Source organism: Kryptolebias marmoratus, linkage group LG12 (genome assembly GCF_001649575.2).
Source record: "Kryptolebias marmoratus isolate JLee-2015 linkage group LG12, ASM164957v2, whole genome shotgun sequence".
NCBI lineage: Eukaryota > Metazoa > Chordata > Actinopteri > Cyprinodontiformes > Rivulidae > Kryptolebias > Kryptolebias marmoratus.
In genome coordinates this window covers 23212892-23233234 of record NC_051441.1, presented here as the reverse complement: position 1 = coordinate 23233234, position 20343 = coordinate 23212892, and the positions used below count along the sequence as shown (strand labels likewise).

Below are 20343 nucleotides of genomic sequence, written 5' to 3'. Positions count from 1 at the left end.
ATTGACAAGTTAAAAATGGCTTGTCTGAATGGACCCATTTCACAGTATTCCTCTCACTCTGACTTCCTGCCTCAAGCCTCTGATGTCTCTAAATGGCATTAATGTTTACAACAGAGAACATTACATATTTTTATGTACAGTACAGCAAGTGACTTACAGAAGCTAAAAAAGTATCTGTTAAGATTTTTATCATACAGAATAAAAAATTTCAACAACTGATTTGCAGACGTATACAATATACGTCATATATCTCATATGTTGTCAACTCTGTTTACAGCATAACCTAACCCTTACAGGAAAAGTTTTTAATAATTTATTTCAAGACCTCACCTCCAGCCCTGTACCATCCTCTCCTTTTGTTATCTCCTTTGTGCTGCCTCTGCATTGCTTCTCCTCAACATAAAAAATGGATTTAGAGATCCACAACTAAAGGTACAGCTTCTGAGCATAAAGATGGCTCATTTTAAACTAAACGATAACAAAATCCACTTACTGCTCATTATGGAGAAGCATTTTACTATACAAATGTACAGAACTCTAGTGGAGTGTTGTACTGCAGCTGACAACCTAATCATGACCTAACCCATACCCTTATAAGTACTGTTGAAATAATGAAAAGATTATTGAAATTTTTTCTTGAAAAAATTAACCTGACATCAGTCCTAACCTGTTCACCCATTGTTTTTCAGGAGCTGGGTTCAGCAGCTTAGTTCCAGTGAAAGGAACTCTTAATTCAGCATACCAACACATTTTATACAATTTTGTGCTCCCAACATTGTGGGAACAGTTTGGGGATGGCCCCTTCCCGTTCCTATGGAGGACCGACTTCACTTCCTCTCAAATGAGGTGTTCTACTGAAACGGCCAAGAGCGCAGGCATGCACAATCGATCTGCACATGGATCCTGCTCCTTTCTGTTTATTGACCAATAGTAGAGGCAGAAATGCACACGGTAAAAAGAGGAGACGAGGAAATGTAAAAAGAACAAACGCACGTGTAAGGAAAAGACAAAAACAAAATATAAACATTACTTTACAAAAACCCATGTATAAGGCAAAAGCAAAACAAAATATATCTATTTCTGCTTTTATAATCTATTTCTGCTTTTATTTTTAATTATGTCAGTTTTGGTCCTCCATATTGAGTCCTGATCTCAACCTGATGGAACTCCTTTGGGATGAATTAGAGCAGAGGCCTTCCGAGGCCTTCAGAGGCCTTCTCATCGTCAGTGGCTACCTGACAAATACCCTTCTGGAAGAATGGTCAAAAACATCCATAAACACACTCCTAAACCTTGTGGAAAGCCTTCCCGGAAGAGTTGAAGCTGTGGGCCAACATTGTTAGGATTCCAGTATATTTCTTGTCAATAACCTATTCTTGCAGTTCCTGAGTGGCAGGCGGAACCTAACTGCTTTCAGCTTTCAATGATGACAGATGATCGCCACCTGGTGGATATTTAAGGCTGAGTCAAACCAGAACCCTTTGGTGGAAAGTTGTATGCTGTACCTTATGGTAGATTAATAGAATAATAATAATAATTTCTAAAAAAAATATTATTGTGTTTTTGTGTCCCTCGCAGTTTTTTTGCCTTCCATTATCTCTTCTGGAATTCTGCCACCAGTGTGCTTAGTTTGGAAGTCCACCTTCTCTTTTCAGCAATAGAAATTTTGGATTTCAACTGGCTCAGCCTGGCTCATTGGTTTCTGTCCTGCCACTCTCCAAAAATGTTTTATTCAAACAAAGTCTCACTCCACCAGCTGTATGAAAAAACTTGGTGGAGAAAATGGATGGATAATATTGTTCAGCTATAGCAGCCATTTTAAGTGGGATTGCCCTTTAAAGTTAATCAGTTGTAGATACACATTCAAGGATTACTTTTTAAAGTTTCATTAATGTCCATCCATAGGTTCATGAGATATTTTGCAAACAAACAAAGAGGGCTGGCTCCAACAGTCATTGTGTGAGAGGCAGGGTCTACCCTGGACAGGTCATAGGTCCATCACAAATAGACACAAACAAGACAGACAACTATTAACGCTATAGAATTAACCATTGACTTAATATGGATGTTTTGGGTCTTTGGGAGAAAACTGGAGTACCAGGAGAAAACCCACGTGTGTAAGGGGAGAATATGTGAACACCACACAGAAAGGCTCAAGGCGAGAGGCAGTCTGCTGGCTGTGAGGTGACAGCTTTAACCACTTTCCACCATACCACTGTAACAATAATCGATAATAACAAGCACAAAAGTAGCTCTAACTTAGTCAATTTTACAGATATTGAGCTAAAATCTGGTGTGGTAGTAGCTGACAGACATGCTCAACATACTCTGAGTGTGACATTTTGTGATTTTGCATGAGATTTCCTACGTTATTTTCAAGGTTTGACCAAACCAACTACAACTTCATAATTTTTCATCATAAAATGATCTTAGCCTAAAACTCTGACATGAAAGGCAGCGGGTGATAAGCATTCCTTCAAGGAATGATAGGCTGATATAGTTAGGGGCAGCTGTGGATCAGTGGTTAAAGCAGTTATCCTCCAACAAGAGAATTACAGGTTTGATTCCACCAATAGGCAGTCACATGATAGTGTTTCTGGACAAGACATTGAACCCCAATTAAAGCAATCTAAAGCACTTTTTAGATTCTATACAATACTTTATTCAGATTAGCTTTGTAGACATGTAGTAGAATGCTGTGTGGATGTGTAAATGAGGACACAGATTGTGTTGTAAAGTAGCCTTGTTGGTTAAAAAAGGTATATATTGAAAAATAATTTCCTTAGTAGTACACACATGGTAAAAAAATCTGCAGTTGTGCGTACTATTCAGGTAAATCTGATTTCTTTTACTATTTCTCAAATTTCTCGACAGATTCCTGTAACTATAGAAAAGAGGGAAGCACTTCTGGCATTGTCCAAACCCTTGCATGGGTAAAACCCTAAAACAGAGCCTAAATCTCAAAACAACCTGTTCAAAGATTATTACCACAGGGCTGATTGAAACCAGTTCTGTCTCAGGTGTTGTGTCTAGTGGTAGTGGAATTTTCAACTTTTGAATCAGCCAACTGCTCAGCCACAAAGGGGAAGTCCCAGCATGCAATAAATAGACTGTTAAGTGTGTGTGACTTGCTCTGCTCAAGCACGAGTATTAATAACACTTTACTCTTAAAAAGAATAGAACCTGAGTCTGAATTATTTTTTCCACAACAGAAGTCACCAAGTGTTTCAGTTGTTGTGTCTTCTGAATGTAAACCAAATGTGAAAAAAGTAGCTATCAGACTTTTCTCTCAAACTAATGCCTGTTGGTTGAAAGGATGACACTGCAAGACATTGTAACTTGTTTTAGCCAAACAACTGGTAAATTCTTCAATGAATGTCCCAGAAGATTATTTAATTCTGGAACAATAATAAAAATCTCAACTGGATTATGGGGACTTATAAATATATACATCTTCAATATTGAAATAAAGACTTTTGGTTAGTTTTTCAAATGAAAATGTAGAATGCCGTAATTTGGAGGACTTTAATTGGTGTTTTTGCTTTTATTGTGTGAATGATGAGCCAGTATTTGTACTATTTCTTTCATGTTTTTATTTCAGTCTAACTTCTTCTTCTATTTAATCAATTCATATATCAGAGCATTCAGAAAATATGTTCTACATCTTTTGTTTTTTCTAACTTTTATAGTTTTGAAAATCTTTAATTGTAATTAGAACAAAGATCCCCTTAGAAATATATTAAAATATCTTCAGTTTCTTCAAAACCATTGTTCTCCTTGAAATCTGCTTCAGCATACTGGCTCTTTGTTTTATCTGCTTTTAGTTTTTAGACTTTGTTGTGCTACCTTTAACTTTTAGTGAGTGTTTTTGTAACATGCACAAAGTTGTAGTTATATAAAACTGAAATTTTTGCTTTGTCTTCATTTCTTTTTTTATCCATTTCATCTGAATGCATCTAAATGTCTAACTGATAACATTTATCAAGGTAAAGACAGGGAAAATGCCCATGCGGTACACAGTTTTGGCCAATAAAAGGCAGTGTTATGTGTATGATGGCTCCAGGACCCACTTTATGTCCATAGCACATCCGGGTTGTAGCATTATCCAGAGGGATTCTTTGAAGCGTAGTCATGCTTCCCTGCATAATCTTTTTTGTTCTTTTTTAAAGTTAGTAAGTGCTGTAAACTATTACTTACTACTTATTTTGTACCCTAACTAAAGAATATATATATCTTGTTTGCTTCAAAGTTTTGCCAGTTATTTTGATGCTGTGTGTCATATTTTAGTGTAAAGCATGTGTACTGAGGTAAGATGACATTGGGCTACTGGACCCAGTAGAGACTGGGGTTGTTATGCATTTTGTGGATGCTACTGTGTAAACGTTAAAAGCAATAGTTAGCACTTTTGCTGATTTAATGCATACTGTTTTATGTTTCTTATTTAATTACTTTCTGTTCAGTATTTTAATTGCATTTTACTAAGCATCAAAATCACCAGCTAAATGTATTTCCTGAGTAAACTAGGAAGTGTGTTTAAATACAAAGATGTATGTTGTGTATTAGTGTTACCTTAACATGAGATGTCAAAAGATTTTGCTGGAAGAATAGTGAGACCACTGCATTTATGATAATTGGAGAGAATGAAGTTTACATTGTAAAAATGAATATCTGTTGAAAAAAGTGATGTTAAAACACTACATAAAAAATTTAAGTTTGAGCATGTTTAATAAAAATAACTTTATCCAGGAAGATTTTGTGAAGCACAATTGTGTTTCCCTGCCTAATCCTTTTTGTCCTGTTTTCAGGATCTCTAACATCTATTATCCTAGCACCCACATGTAACATTTTATTGCTTTTAGTTAGCGTTTTGCTAGTTTTAGCTTTTTGCTACTTAAGCTTTTGGCTAATGTTTTTCTTTCTTTTAGATTTTAGCTAATGTAATGTTTTCTTTAGCCTTAGCAACTCTGTTTCAGCTTCTACAGCAAACTTCAGCCAAATTACTCAGCACTCAGGATTCACACATCAGGTTCACAGTATGAGCTGATTCCTCTTTCAGAAGTAGTTTTTCCAACAGCTGTAAGATTATAACAGGGTTAGGGTTATGCTCCTTTATGTGTATTGGTCATGTCTAGGGATGGGTACCGAATTCGATACTTTTATAAGTACCGACCGAACTCTGTCGGTACTACTGAGTACCTATTCACGTAAAATCAAAAGGTACCATGTTTCGGTACTTAAACGCATCATTGTGACAGTATGGAGGAAGAGTGGGGGATTTTCCATGCTTGTCCTGAACGCAGCATAGCAGCGCAGGAGCGTAAATACGTCAGCAGCCGCTGGTTCAGTAAACGAAGTAAAATGGCCGATAGAAAACACTCCAAGGTATGGCTAAACTTTTCAAAATGCGATACAAATTATGCGAAGTACAAGGCTAGCGGTGGGAACGCGTCTAACTTTTCTGAAGGCTGGAGAGAGCACAATTTTCGACAGCCTCAGATCTACAACTCCTGTTAGCACGTCTGCACCTGTAGCCAGAAACATGGACGAACAAAACAACTGGGGTGTTACAGTACAAACTGTTGGATATTAGCTTGAAAGATTTGTTAAGTTTTATATGTTGAGAAATAAATATGTTAAATTAAAAGAAATGGAGAGTTTATTATTAAAAAACAAAATTCCCAGGTAGTGGATATTGGTACCGAATTGATTCAAGTGTCAAAGGTGCCTATCCCTAATTGCAATATGGGTTTGTTTCAGTAAAGATTTTAAATTTCTTGAAAGACAAACAGGATTTTGCAAAGCAATCTGAACAATACATTTTAGTCTGAACCCTGTGACTGGATTCAACATAAGAATGAAAAGAATGTTTTTGTGAATACTTGCAGAAAGCCATCCGTCAGTCCCCGTCTCTGTGTGCTGGGGAGCTGGACTACATTAACAGAAGGAAGCATGTAGTTCTGCAGGCACTCTGCAGCAAGGGCATCAACTGTTCAATGGTAAAAAACATGTTGACACACTGCTTCTGTCTTTCTGTAAAGGGGCTTCTTTCACTGGATGAAAGAAGACAAAAATGGCTACACATTGGCATGTCATTTGTATATGTACCAATAAGAGTTGGGGAGTAAAACAAGTTTGTTTGCAAAAGATTTGGAAGTTTCATCAGCTAACAGTTAAACATTTTGTAAAAAATCTGTAAAAATTATTCAATTACAACTGTGATTGTGTAAAACTCTTAACTCTAAACAGGGCTGGCTTTTTTCCTGTTAACATAAAATCCCAGTGATCATCTTTTTTCCCCCCTGACAGTTCTTACAGTTTTGTCTTGTGCAATGTACCACTACCAAAAAGTCATAGCACACTATTCTATAGAGCCGCATTCTTTGTTTCAGACATGGAGTTTCTAAGTTGCAACCCATGAACTATTTATTTTCAAATGATGCACTTCAGAAAAGGTTTTGTGTCGTTCACCAATAATTCTAATCAGGGACGTGCACAGATAGAGAACCTGCCCTTTTCCCTCTGAACCAAAAAAGTGCCCTAATGATTTTTATTTTTTCTAACAGTGTAGCTTTAGTGTGTGGCCCAAGGTAGCATTTCTGGATTTAAAAACTTTTATTACCAGTGCCGCTCACTTTTATACACAACAACACCCGCTACATTAAATAAGAAGAATATAAATAAATGTATCACATATGTATTTAGATTTTCTATAATGGTCCCTGATAACATTGACTTCTTTTTGTTTCTGTCTAATAAACATTTAATTTAAATATATAAGGCCAAATAAGCTGGGTAACAATTCATATGCTACTGATTACATGTAGCAGCATACATTCGCTCTTATGGCCATATTTTGAAGGTACAGGTATTCTCTGTTGGATAGGAGGACTTCTCTGCTTTAATAGAACATTGTTGTAGTTCATTTAGATAGAACTAATTACAATAATTTCTCAAGCATCTTTTGTTCATTTTGGTAAGCGCATATATTGCACTTGTGTTGTACTCAACAAGAACATTTTCCATAAAGATTTTATCAGACTTTTTCTGCTTATAGTTAATTTAAACTAAAGAACAGTCACTGGTTACTAAGGTTTATGAAGATGACTCATTTAATGTGACATATCTTGTAGATTTGTCAGGATATACAACAGTTATATGGTGCAGATGTTATTTTGTGATCAAAGTAAAGAATGATGAAGTGAAGACAAACACATAGTGAACACTGTGTAAAATTAAAGACAAATAAGTTTCAAATTGGACTCAAAGTTCAGCTCAAAGGCTGGTTGTGAGTCAGCGTTTCAGCTTTTAATCAATCTATAATAATTTTTTTGTTTTATTAGTTTTCATAAAATCTACTTAAAATGCATCCTTGTATTAAGTTGTTGTTTTTTTTCCTGGGTGCTCATGTCCCTGTCGGCAGCAGAGCTGGAACCTGCTGAGAAAAATGCCTTTTCAATGACTTTCTTTTCCTGACGGTCTTCAATTTCTTCAGTTAGAAATCTCAACCAGCCACGGCTCCATTGTTTCAAACAATGGACTACATAACAGTGAATAGGCACTGATCAAGAAAGTGGATGTTTAATTCTATTAAGCACCTTTAGTCACAAAACCTCATGATGCACAGCCAGAAATTGGAAAACACAGGAGGATTTGATAATAAATAAAATAAGTATATTTGGGTAATTCTTTGGAGAATGTGTGTTTAACAGCTGGTAACTGATTGTGAAACAGCTGTCGTGATGTGTAGTGGTGTTAATTTACTATATGCTTATCTGTGAGGAAAAACTCTAAGCCACATTGAAGCTTCAATTTATTTGTTTCTTTCTAAAATTGCGAGCTTTTTAAAATATTTGTCAGTTGTCTGTCAAATGTCTTATTTAAGGCAATCAAAAACTGCAACTTAATCACAAGGTGAAACAGAATTTTATAATTTAGAAAACGTTTCTCTTTTTGCACCTAAATTTGTTGTCTTGGTTGAGCTTAATAACATCAGAGTGTATATTCCAGATTTAGAGCCATTAAGAAATAGCTTCAAAAAAGAATGACAATTTTTCTTTTCCCCCTGCTGAAGCAGCTGCCAGTGACTCGTGTGATTATTCTTAAATTAAATAATTTTTAACTGTATCTTGTCATTTCTTATTATGATAATGATTAATAATTTACCAAAATTGTTGCTAATTTGAACAAATAAATCACTGTTGGCCCATCATTAATTAATGTACAGCTAATGTTTATTTAGATAATTTTCTGGTAGTTCATTTAAAAGTTGTCAGTCATTGCTTTTGAATTTTTGGTTCAACAGACTTAGTTTAGAAAACAAGCTAGCCTTGATAAAAAGGATGGTAACCCTAAAAAAAAGATCAAAACTAATTTGATGATAGGGTCATGTTAAACAAAGGTGTGTCCTGTAATCAGCATCACAGGTGTGTTCCTTCTTGTAGTCAGTCAGTCTGCCCATTTAAGAGCAGCTGCTGGTAGCTGGAGTAATTGATTTGCTTTTGGAATCTTTTAATTAGATTAATGACTTTCACAGATTCTTACGTACTAGTACACAAGCACTCTTTGTGCAGTTTTCTACTATTGCATTGTGTTTGAGACACCTTTTGCTTTTAAATCAGTGTATTTGGGATCTGCTAGTGCTAGCTTAGCATGGATTCTGGTTCTCTCCTGGATTCTTCGGTTCTCACTTTCTATTCCTCCGTTTCCTTTAGCAATAATGGTGCACGCAATAAATGTAGCCTTATGGTAGCTTTAGAGGAGAGTCTGTCTGACAGCCCACTGAAGTGGACGAGATGACAGTGTTTCAAAGGCAGGAGCACAGGTGAGTGATTCTAGACCTGGGGCAGGTGAAGATGGGTGTGGCAGGCAAACAAGTGATAAGCTGAGGACAGGAATACAAAAGACACAAGGAGCAAAAACTAAACTGAGACAAGACTAAACATGAAGATAATCAAATAACAAAATTGATGAGGCACGGAGTTACTTTAGGATTCAGAGCAGACCGACACCAAACAAGTTTAATAGTCTTTACTGTCAACTGGAAGCTAATGGAGAAGCTGACTTCTGGGAAGGCACACTCTTCATGTGGCAGGAGGGACCTCCGGGCAGGTAAGACCGCCGTAGAATGTGAGCTGAAAGGACAGGACTTTTCAGTGGGGGGCAGACTAGTTGGAGAATCCAGAGACAGGTAATGGGTCAGAGCCGGAAACAAATTCAAAAAGGTACAAACCAAGAGGCGAAGTCCAGTGGGCAGAAACGAGGTCGGAGGCAGAATCAGCTGAGGTTCCAGGCATGGGGCAGGCAGGAGTCGGTGGTCAGAGATCAGGCATAGACGAGAAAACAATGCGTGATATTTACTTGGCAATAATAATCTAATCAATAATCTGGCACTGAACAAGTGAGGATGGCGATCTTAAATAGGGCGAAGGACAGGTGAACATGATCAGGGTGGTTGCTGTGGCGATGAACTAGGAGGCGTTGCAGTTACAGACAAACTGTGACAAAAATAAAAGAAACAATAAACCCAAACTGAACACAGGATAACCAGAAACATGAAAAAACAATAACCTTAAATACAAAAAGAAACTCAAAGAAAACCCAAATCCTGATAATTTCTATTCATAATGAATGGAAAAGGCAAATGTTACCAGTTTGACTGTCCTCTTTTATGTCAGTAAAATATGTGACAGAATGGGACTAATAGAAGAAAGATCCACTGATTGTCACACACCTGAGTGTGCGAAATTTGTTCTCCGCATTTGACCCATCCCCTGAGGGAGCGGTGAGCAGCAGCGGTGCCGCGCTCGGGAATCATTTGGTGATCTAACCCCCCAATTCCAACCCTTAATGCTGAGTGTCAAGCAGGGTGGCAATGGGTCCCATTTTTACAGTCTTTGGTATGACCCGGCCGGGATTGAACCCACGACCTCCCAGTTTCAGGGTGGACACTCTACCACTAGGCCACTGAGCTGGCAAGGAATAATGCAATAATAATGCAAGGAACAAAACATGAGTGACTTTTAGCTAGTCATTTTGTTAGCCACTTAGTCGATTCATTAATTTAACTTCCTGCTGTATGGATGTGATACCGATACAGAAAACAAAACATTTGTGCCCTCTATGAGACTCTGTTTCAATTTGTGTCAAAAGTACACACTTCAAACTACACACCAGTTTTAAATTGTAATGATAGGCCAAATAAAACCAGAGTTTTACTTGGTCCATCAGAAATAATTCACGCTACATCTTTTTTTGAAAATCATAGTCATATTTGAAGTGCATTAGAGCGAGAGGCAGAAGCGAAGATGGAGATTCCCCATCCTCCATTCGATCTCACCCTCAATCCCGCAGAATAAAAAAGCACCCACCCCACTCCATTCTGACTGAGGCCCAAAGTTATTAGTCAAGCGCCTAAAAAATCTACAAACAGAAGAAGAAAGTGGCAAAAAAGTTGAAGGTCGTTTAGAGGTGACAAAAATAACAGCAAGCCAGGAGTGAGTAATGAGATTTGTGATATTAAGCATGTTTGGATGTTATTGTTAGGGTGTACTGTAGTATGTTTAGTGTTAAGTTTAGTCAGTTTTAATGTGTTAACATTAGCCAGGCAGTTCACCAGACCCCACAATGTGCTACTGCGTTCACCATAGTGTCCGAGGGAAAGCTGTTGGTGTAACAAATTGAAGAGTCTCACAGAAAGGTTGCAGCATATATTGTATCTTTAAAGAATGTGAATCAAGAATCATTAGCAATCGAAATCAGAACCGGAATCATTTAAATTCAAACAATGCCCAACCCTAATTACAGTAAAAGAACTACAGTAAGTCACAAATAAATATTCATCAAAGTGGCCTAATTATTATATTCACTCTAATAATTGGGAATGCCGATAAATGCTATGATTTTTGGACTGGATTGTTATATCAAAAATATTCTACAAACATATAAAGTACTCACATAGACTTTCAAACTTTATTATTTAATAAATAATATATGACGGGGGTTAAAACAAAGAAGTCCCCCCCCCCTTTTTTTTTAAAGAAAAGATAGGTCTCTTTCCTTGTCCTAACATGTAAAAATACCAATAAATGTCAACAGTTGTTTTACAGACAATATTTTTATTATATAACAACCATTTGTTTTTACAAGTTGTATAAGCACTCTATCACAGGGAGTTTTTTTCAAGCACGTTCTGCAGCTCTGGACAATTATTTTTAGGTAAGTAAGGGCAGAAATGGCTCTTTTGATTGTAAAGGTTGTATGTGGTCAGACTAGGGGAAAAAGAGAATGACGCAAATAATTTGAGGTAATGTTTTTTCTTAATAACAGCAACTTGCATTTACAGCTGCTACCATTTTTTCTGTGTGGATGTGTTAAGTGCATGTGTGAGGTTTGGTCGGGTAGAGAAGGCCCAGTTGGGGTGGACACGCTTTGCATCTGCTCAGTTGATACAGTTTTGCTTAATGATGGTTGTTTCACAATCCACCATCTGCTGTAAAACATTGTCTTTGATGAATTAAACAAATATGCTTGTTTTAATTATATTACTGTTATCAGTATATCTGACTGTGGCAGTTTCCTCATGTTCCTGATTTCTGGCTGTGTGTCATGATGCATCACAGATGGAGAGGCCTTATGAGTTTAACCCCCCTATTTCTCCAAGGTCAAGGTTCATCAGTGTCAGATCACACTTTCAGTCACTGTTTGAGACAAAGTGGACTTAATGGAAAAACTGAACAGGACACCAAATCTTAAAAATATACTACATACTGTCAAGCTACAAAGCTTCTGGAAGAAAGTCTTTTGGACAGATTAGAAAAATTGAGCTTTTTGACAACAGTTCCTATCACCTCTATGTTCGCAGGCTCAAAATTGAATCATGCAAAGAAAAGAACAGTGTACCTACAGTGAAACATGGAGGACGCTCGGTTATGTTTTGCAGCTGCTTTGCTGCATCTGACACAGGGTGTTTGGAATCTGCAGGGTACGTACAATAAAATCTCAAGACTATCAAGGCCTTCTAGAGCAAAATGTGCTGCCTAGTGTCAGAAAGCTTGGTCTTGTTGACATGCTTTTAACAGGACAATGAGCCAAATCACACAGCTAAAAACACCCAAGAATGGCTAAGGACAGAGTATTCTGATGTTGCATTCTAAACACTGATCTAAATCCTTATGAACATCTGAAGAAGGAACTGAAACATTCAGTCTTAAAAAGGGCACCATTCAAACCTGAGACAGCTGGAGCAGTTTGCTCACGAGGAATGGGCCAAAATACCTGTGGACAGGTGCGGAAATCCCAAAGAATGTTACAGAAGTGATTGTCTCAAAAGGTTGTGCAACAAAATATAAGGTTAAGGATACCATTTTTTGTTGGGTCTTTTTGTCATTAGTTTGTTTATTAAAATAATTCTGTTGAACCAAAAAAACAAAGATGGACTTTTATTTGTTGATTTCTAGTAATTAGTTTCCTTTTATGACTTTAATTTCAAATTATTTCAGTTACCTTTGTGAGTTATATTTTTTTAATGACATGTTACCAACAAATTGGTCTGCATCTGTAAGTCATGTAAGAAGAAGTTGTCTGTAAGAAAACTTCCAACCTGACTGAAATCACCCTCAAAAAGGGTGGAACTCCAGGGAGCAAGGACCTACATTGATTGGTCAATGATATGAAGGCAGAACAAAGCTTTAAGGAGGTTCAAAGGTTTCAGGAGTGGGAGGCTATTTAGAAGAAAGAAAAAAGCAAAACTTTCAATAAAAATGTAAAATTTAAGACATCAGAAATACATTTTCCTAGCATTTGAAACAAGACTGGGAGGGTGTTTGAAGAGTCCAAAATCAGCAGTTTTTTGGACAATTTGTGAGAATTTTTGTCTTTTTGGAAGGACTGGGACAGTTTTAAAATAATCAGAATGAGAATTTATTTAACCAAGACAAGGAACTATCTCCCAAGGCAGTAAACCTGAAGTAAACTAATAATAATAATATTGTAAAATAGATTTGAATAAAAACAAATTGACTGGAGATTTGAAATAGATTGTTTTGACATTTTTTTTGGTTACTGAAATCCCCTCAACTGAGAGGAGAGGTATACCAGATGTGCAAAGAACCACTAAATAAACCACAGAACAAAACATTAAGAAAATGAACCTTTATTTAACATGTAATTCTAAAATAAATAAATAAGGGGGCCAGCTTTCCTCATTTTTGTCTGTTCTTTTTTTATCCGACATTCCAGCATCTGTCATCAACTGCCTGGAAAATGAGGCTTGCTTGCTCCAAGATGGATGCGCCTATGGATCAACAAAAATGATCAAGAACAAATTTAAAGAGGAAGAGAATCACAATATATTGTGAATAAAATTACATTTTGCATTGTTATGCAGATTGAAATTAACACAAGGACTCTTGTAGACAAACGTTTACAAAATATTTTTGGCCAATCATTGAAAAGTAGCCGGCAAAAAATGTGTCTGAATGAAGGTTTTATATGGTGATTATTTTCCTCAGTATTGTTCCTCAACAATATTAATAAACACAATTTTCCCCATTGTAGGGCATGACCCATTCACTCTTATAATCTTCTCTTCTAACTTTTGGCTCATAAGTTTAAATTTAAAAAATTTTGCACTCAAAAAACAACCATCAAAGAAAGCCAAAACCCTTTAAACACACTCATTGACTGTTTCTGCATCATCTCTCCATCCAGGATTCTGTTCCCCACATTGCCTTGTTGGCATCTGGTGGGGGTCAGAGGGCAGCGGTAGGTCTGATGGGTTCCCTTTATCAGATGGAAAAGGACGGTCTCCTGGACACTTTGCTCTACATAGCAGGAGTTTCTGGATCAACATGGTAACAGCAATTATGCTTTCACCTACAAAAGCCTCTGACTGAAGGCACTCTGTTGTTGTATATTTGTTGTGTTAAATCGGCCTGCTGCCTAGGGTATCCTGGCGCCATGTGCAATTATGGACACCATTATGTTTAAACATGGTGTTCGTTATGGAAAACTGTGACTAGCACAGAAGTCCAACAAAAGAACACCGTCGTTACCCAGGTGGCCATTGAAATCCCTCAGCAGAATGATAATATTCCCAGCTGAAGCACCTTCCAGCACCCCCTCTGACTCCAGGAAGGTAAAGTACTCTAAACAGTTTGGCTCATAGGCACAAATAATAGCGAGAGGGCCCACAGCAAGGCAAACCCATGTAGCTCATTCAGGCTGAGCCCAACCTAGTCTAGTGGGTAGAGGCTCAATCACCAAGTGCTTGCTGACGAGCCCCTCCCCCAGGCCTGGCTCCAGGGTGAGGCCATGGTAACCCACATCTGGGCAAGGGACATCAAGTTCCTTGCTGTCTTCTAGCCATACAAATGTTTTTGAATTGCTCTTTGTCTGACCTGTCGTCTAGAACCAATCTGCCTTGGGAGACCCTATTGGTAGCCATTGCCTGCTGACAGCATTGCGCCGAGGATTATTCAGGCACACAAACTCTTCCACCACAACATCCAAGCAATTCACGGATGAGCATGCAAACTCCAATTCAGTTTAAATTACAATAAATATGGCTACTGTTTGTCTCAAGGAGGAAGAAAAATGATGAAACTGACTGTCTAAGAAAGCATTTTTCCAGTACAGTCAGAATTTACGTCACTAACCTATAGGAATTGGCAATCTGTATTTTTTAATAATACCTTTAAAAATAATTCTGAACTCACCAAATATTATTTTTTACATTTGCCTGGTGGAGTTGTATGACAGTTGTTATGGTCATTCTTTGGGTCAGTAATGCTTTTTTGACCATGTGTATTTGTCTAACTTTCTGTCCACATTACACAGGTCTATGGCATCTCTGTACAGTGACCCCCAGTGGAGCTCTAACATGGATGATGCTGTTTCCAGACTGTCTAGTTTTGAGGTTGAGCTAGAACAGGTTCTGGCCTGGGTGGGTGAACGATCTAAAGAAGAAAATTTCTCTCTTAGTGACATCTGGGGGGTCCTAACCACTGCTGGGATCATGAAACAGGTACCATGGACACTTGTAATACAGCTTTTCTGAAATGCACCAAACACTCATATCTCGTTTCTCATCAGATGGATGTACGGCACCTTTCCCATGAGGCCAACAGGGATGTCACCAACCCTTATCCCATCTACTGTGCTGTAGAGAAGTATTGCTTCTCAAATGGGCTATTCGAAGGTATACGCATGCCTGTGTCCAAATGTGCCCATAAAAAATAACTGATTTGTGTGCAGTAAAATGGACTGTCCTGTCTCCTAGGGAAATGGTTTGAGTTGAGCCCCCATGAAGCAGGATTCACAGAGTTAGGCCTCTTTGTTGATACTTCTCTCCTGGGTTGCAAGTTTCAGGGAGGAGAGCTGCTGGAGAAGAAACCAGAGATGGACATTGTCTGGCTCCAAGGTATGTTTCTACAGGCTGAGCAGCTTCTGTTCAGGAGCAGCTCAGCTGAGCCCTACAAAATAAACACACCAACATGCATTCAGACAGTGGCGGGCGGTGAATTTCACATTTAGGCCTTCAGTGATGTCCAACTTAGTCAATAAATACCTTTCATTATGCCATCTTTTATAACACCAGGACTGGAGAGTAGTTAGAAATACACTTAAGCACTACTTGGCATTGCATCACCTTAGTTGTGTACAAAATGGGCTATTATTATGGCTTTTATTATGGGCACATTTTAAAAATCAACTTATTTCAACGCAAAATCTATTCTGGGACAGGTTAGCTAGCTCGGGGTCGGCTGTCCTCCTCTAACGAGATCTAGCTTCTCTTGAAAAGTTTGTCTTGAAAACAGCCTTGCCAGTAAATCAGCAACCAAATCAACGTGTTGCTCTCCTTCAGCCATTGTGGGTTAAAAAAGTTTTTAACCGTTAACAGTCCCGGGTGTGACTCTGTTGATCTGCATAGCACTGCCGTGGCTCAAACTCGTAAGTATCCATATCCAATCACAGGACGTGTAAATGTCACGTTCAACGTGAGGCCAGCTAGAGGGCCTTACTGACACAACTCGTGATCTGATTGGCTATCACAACTGTCTGTCAACTATATTTGCCCGTTCACTTACAGGCCCGGGCAGATTTCATACAGCCTGGTAGCTGAATTCTGATTGGATAAAAACTCTTAACCTAAAAACAACAGCACTGGAAGGAGCATAATATGGCACGAAGAGAATCTGAATACTTTTACATATCTTATGATAACCTTTATCATAATTATGATGATTCTTGGTTCTGTTAGGCCAGCAGAGAAGGCCTTGCTGGCCCTGACGGCCCACCACTGCATTCAGATGTATTCACATGCAGGAAAAAATTACTTTTTCACAAGTGGAAAATCACACATTTTTACAAGGAAAAACACCTGTTATCACTTTTGGAAAAATAGTGTGACCTAGCATGCATGCAATTGTTCCGTGATTACATTTTGAAAATTTTGTTAAACTTTGTCCATTGGTTTATGAGATATTTTTCTAACAGAACACACATACACAATTGAATGGCTTGGCCTAATAGGTAGGGAGGTTATCTTCCTGTCAAAGTGTTGGTGGTTTGATCCCCAGTCTCTGAACTCCACTATCCCTGATGTGCTTCTCTGTGTATGAATGAGAACATTAAGTAGTGTATGTCAAGTGGGAAAGGCACAATATGAGTGTGTACATGTGTGTGAAGGGGTGAATGAAAACATTGTAGACTGTTAAAAAGGTGGTGTGTGGACCATACACAGACATGGGCAGAAACAACCATTTGTTTTTGCCTTTTAGCAGCAGGCAGTAATTACAAGTACTATAGTATTTGTATCACAATGGTTGGAAAGTTCATTAATGAATAATTTCTTTTCACTGTGCAGGTGTTTTAGGCAGCATGTTGGCTGATGAGGAGACACTCAAAGAGAGTCTGAATGGTAATAAGTGTTTAAAATATAAACATGCGAACTGTGTGTTGATCATCTTTATCTCACACTCCAGCTTTGTGCATTTGTTTTAGACCTTGGACACATCGATGATGATGATGCTGAGAAGTATCTGCACGCATACAAGGTCTTTAATAACCTGATATCTCTGATCAGAAGCACCCTAAAGGATCCTACAGCAATGTCTGATTTGGACCAACTGCAAAAAGCACTAAAAGGTAGTAAAATGTAATAAATCTTGTTTTTTGACAAACAAATAATTATACTTCTGGTGATACACAAAGAAGAATGTCATCAATGTTTTTGACTTCCATCCAAGTTGGACTCTTTGTTCTGTTGTGTAGTAATGATGCAGCAAACGTCTGACTGAATATGCAACAAGAAGTTATTCTTCTCTTTTCTAGACAAGGTAGATTGGAAAGACACTGTGCAGCTGAATTCCAAAAGTCCAGAGGAAAGAAAAAGTCTGTTCCAGCAGCTGAACCAGGAGCTGCTGGCAGAAGTCGAGACTTGGAGCCAAAGTCTGGAGGACAGAGACTTCAAACCACATGGTCAGTGCACTTTGTGCTTGATCAACAGCAAGACTTGGCAGCATTGTTGGAGAAAAGTCACTTTTCATTACATTGACTTTCAACTGTATTTTCTGCAGTTTCTTTTATTAGAGAGCAAATCCTTCCTCTTATATGCAAATGGGAATGGGGAACAACCAACAACTTCCTCTACCAATACCAAGGTGAGAACAGAGACAAACAGACAGGTAGATAAACAAAACAAGACAAAAAAAAAACAAGTAAGCATTGAGCAAAAGCAGAACTTCCCCTCAAGTCATCAGAGAATAAAGGCTTCCTCCTATTCTTGTAGAATCCGTGTATCATTTGTTCTTTCCATTTTCAAATGATAATCAGAAATGAAAAAATGAAAAATTGAGTGGTTATTTTGTTTTTTATTATATCACCAAAAATGAAAAAATGCCTGGTTTTCATATTTCACTTTTAGCCTCGGATCAAAAACACGAAATGGAAAAACGGGCAGCAGGACAGAATTTGATTTTAATATTTAATTTTTTGGGGTTTAGGTGAATCGGACGTTTGTTAAGGAGCGCTAGCTAACATCAAACATTAGCTTGTTTGATGTTGATGTTAGACCCGACCCCGGATAAGCGGAAGAAGATGGATGTATATATATATAATAAATAATAATTTTAAAACAAGAATATTTTATTATTTTCTTTTAACTGAGGTTGGCTTCAAAACACTTCAGTTCAGCTTTGAATAAAAAAATAAATAAATTCAAATAACCACTCCATTTTTGTTTTTCAATACTTTTTCCAGATGTAAAAACAATCAATAGCCAAAACATTCGTAACCCCTTCTAGTTCCTGTTGTCTAGCTTCATTGTTTGCAGCTGTAACAGACAGCTCTCTAATTTAAAGGGTCCCCCAATCACTACAAAACCATTATGTTTTTTATGTGTTGCAGGAATCAAAGTGCATTAATGATGCTAAAAACAAATAGATACATACAAAATAAATGCAGCTTTAAAACTTGGGCTTGAATAGGAAGCTTATAGTATTTGAATTTGTGTTTTGGGCAGATTCCTCAGTTCCAGCTTGTCTCCGAGCTAAAGAACAGTTTCACCTGATAGATGCTGGGTTGTTGGTCAACGTGGCCTACCCTTCATTTCTGGGGGAGAAGAGAGACATTGACCTGATCATTGCACCAGAGTACAGCGCTGGAAACATGTTTGAGGTAATAGATGATAAGTGAACCCTATTACAGGAGTTTTCATTGGAAAATTAAGTTTCATTTTGGGATATTATTTAATATGATGCAAACTAGTGTTATGCATATCCAATTAAACATCACAATCTGGTCTTTCACAAACTGTGCTGCTCAGGCAAACATTACTAATCATTTAGTTGTTTACCTTAACACACTGGTTCTAGAAGATAAATTTATATTTTCATATGTTACATTCAGGGTTCCTACACATTTTTCCTTTCAGAGAAATCAGCAGTGGTTAGCACTCTCACCTCACGGCAAAAAGGTTGTAGGTTTGCCTCCTAACTGTGTGGAGTTTACATGTTCTCCCTATGCACACAAGGGTTTACTCTGGGAACGCTGGTTTCCTCCTACAGATCAAAAACATGCATGTTAGGTTAACTGGTAACTCTAAATTGTGACTAAGCGTGAGTAAGAGTGTGAATGGTTGTCTGTCTCTGTGTGGCCCTGTGATGGATTTATAATCTGTCCAGGGTGTATATGGGGTAAAGATGCTATCAGAAAGGATTTGTATGTAAAGGCAGAAATGTGTGCATATTAGTCAACAGTTTTGCATAACTAAAATTTGTAAACTCTTGAATAAGGTAAATCACATACAAAACTTGTGGTTGTATATTTTCTCTATAAGAATAGTTTAAAAAGTTACAACTTAATAAAACTACAAATACAAAGTTCAAGTTTAGAGATGTGGTTTATTCTTTATGAATGACAAATACTATGACTGTTTGTGAATACAGATTTTTTTCTTTGAGAATACAAATTTCGAACAGTGATCTGACACACAGGCTGGTTAATGGAGCACAGAATACATAGATTTGTATTGTGCATGAGCTGTAACTTTTTTCAGCAGTGCCCACGAACAACGGAACAAAGTCAGGTAATGTTAAACAATTTATATATGTGTTGTGTCTCGTTTGTATGCGTTAATTTTAAAATGTAGGATAAAGCTTTTTTCTTTATTTAGCATGGTTTAGGCACGTAATAAGGTTGGACGATATGTAATGGTCATCTGTGGTCACGAGCTTTGGGTAGTGACCGAAAGAACGAGATCGCGAATACAAGCGGCTGAAATGAGTTTCCTCCGCAGGGTGTCTGGGCTCTCCCTTAGAGATAGGGTGAGAAGCTCAGTCATCCGGGAGGAGGCCCAGTGGAAGACCCAGGACACGCTGGAGGGACTATGTTTCTCGGCTGGACTGGGAACATCTTGGGATTCCCCCGGAGGAGCTGGCCCAAGTGGCTGGGGAGAGGGAAGTCTGGGTCTCCCTGCTTAGGCTGCTGCCCCCGCGACCCGACCCCGGATAAGCGGAAGAAGATGGATGGATGGATGGATGGATGGATGGATGGATGGATATGTAAAATGTTTTCAACCGATCCTCGTCAGTCCAACAAATGACGATGGGGAATATATTCATGCAGGTGACGTCTGCAATCGTCCACATATCTGAACCAACCGTCAGAAAACGACTCTTACAAGACAAGGATTTGAACAACAGGACCAATTTCACTCCAGATCAGATCTGCACCCTGCTGGACCTCTGCCTTTCCACCACTTATTTCAAGTTTAATGACAGTTTTTTCAGACAGAAACATGGTTGCGCCATGGGATCTCCAGTGTCTCCGATTGTGGCTAACCTC

The 20343-nt window shown here is 38.0% G+C and overlaps 1 protein-coding gene across 1 annotated transcript in view; it reads left to right on the top strand.

The window, feature by feature from the left end:
* The first annotated feature begins 5241 nt into the window (after window positions 1-5241).
* LOC108245365 (cytosolic phospholipase A2 gamma) overlaps window positions 5242-20343 on the top strand; it is a 19832-nt gene continuing 4730 nt past the window's right edge. The window contains exons 1-11 of the mRNA XM_017432227.3: window positions 5242-5382; window positions 5886-5996; window positions 13708-13850; window positions 14836-15022; window positions 15091-15196; window positions 15278-15418; window positions 16865-16918; window positions 17002-17145; window positions 17332-17478; window positions 17577-17660; window positions 18521-18675. Coding sequence (XP_017287716.2) covers window positions 5257-5382; window positions 5886-5996; window positions 13708-13850; window positions 14836-15022; window positions 15091-15196; window positions 15278-15418; window positions 16865-16918; window positions 17002-17145; window positions 17332-17478; window positions 17577-17660; window positions 18521-18675 — 1398 coding nt within the window. The 5' untranslated portion in view covers window positions 5242-5256. The remainder of the gene's footprint in view (window positions 5383-5885; window positions 5997-13707; window positions 13851-14835; window positions 15023-15090; window positions 15197-15277; window positions 15419-16864; window positions 16919-17001; window positions 17146-17331; window positions 17479-17576; window positions 17661-18520; window positions 18676-20343) is intronic.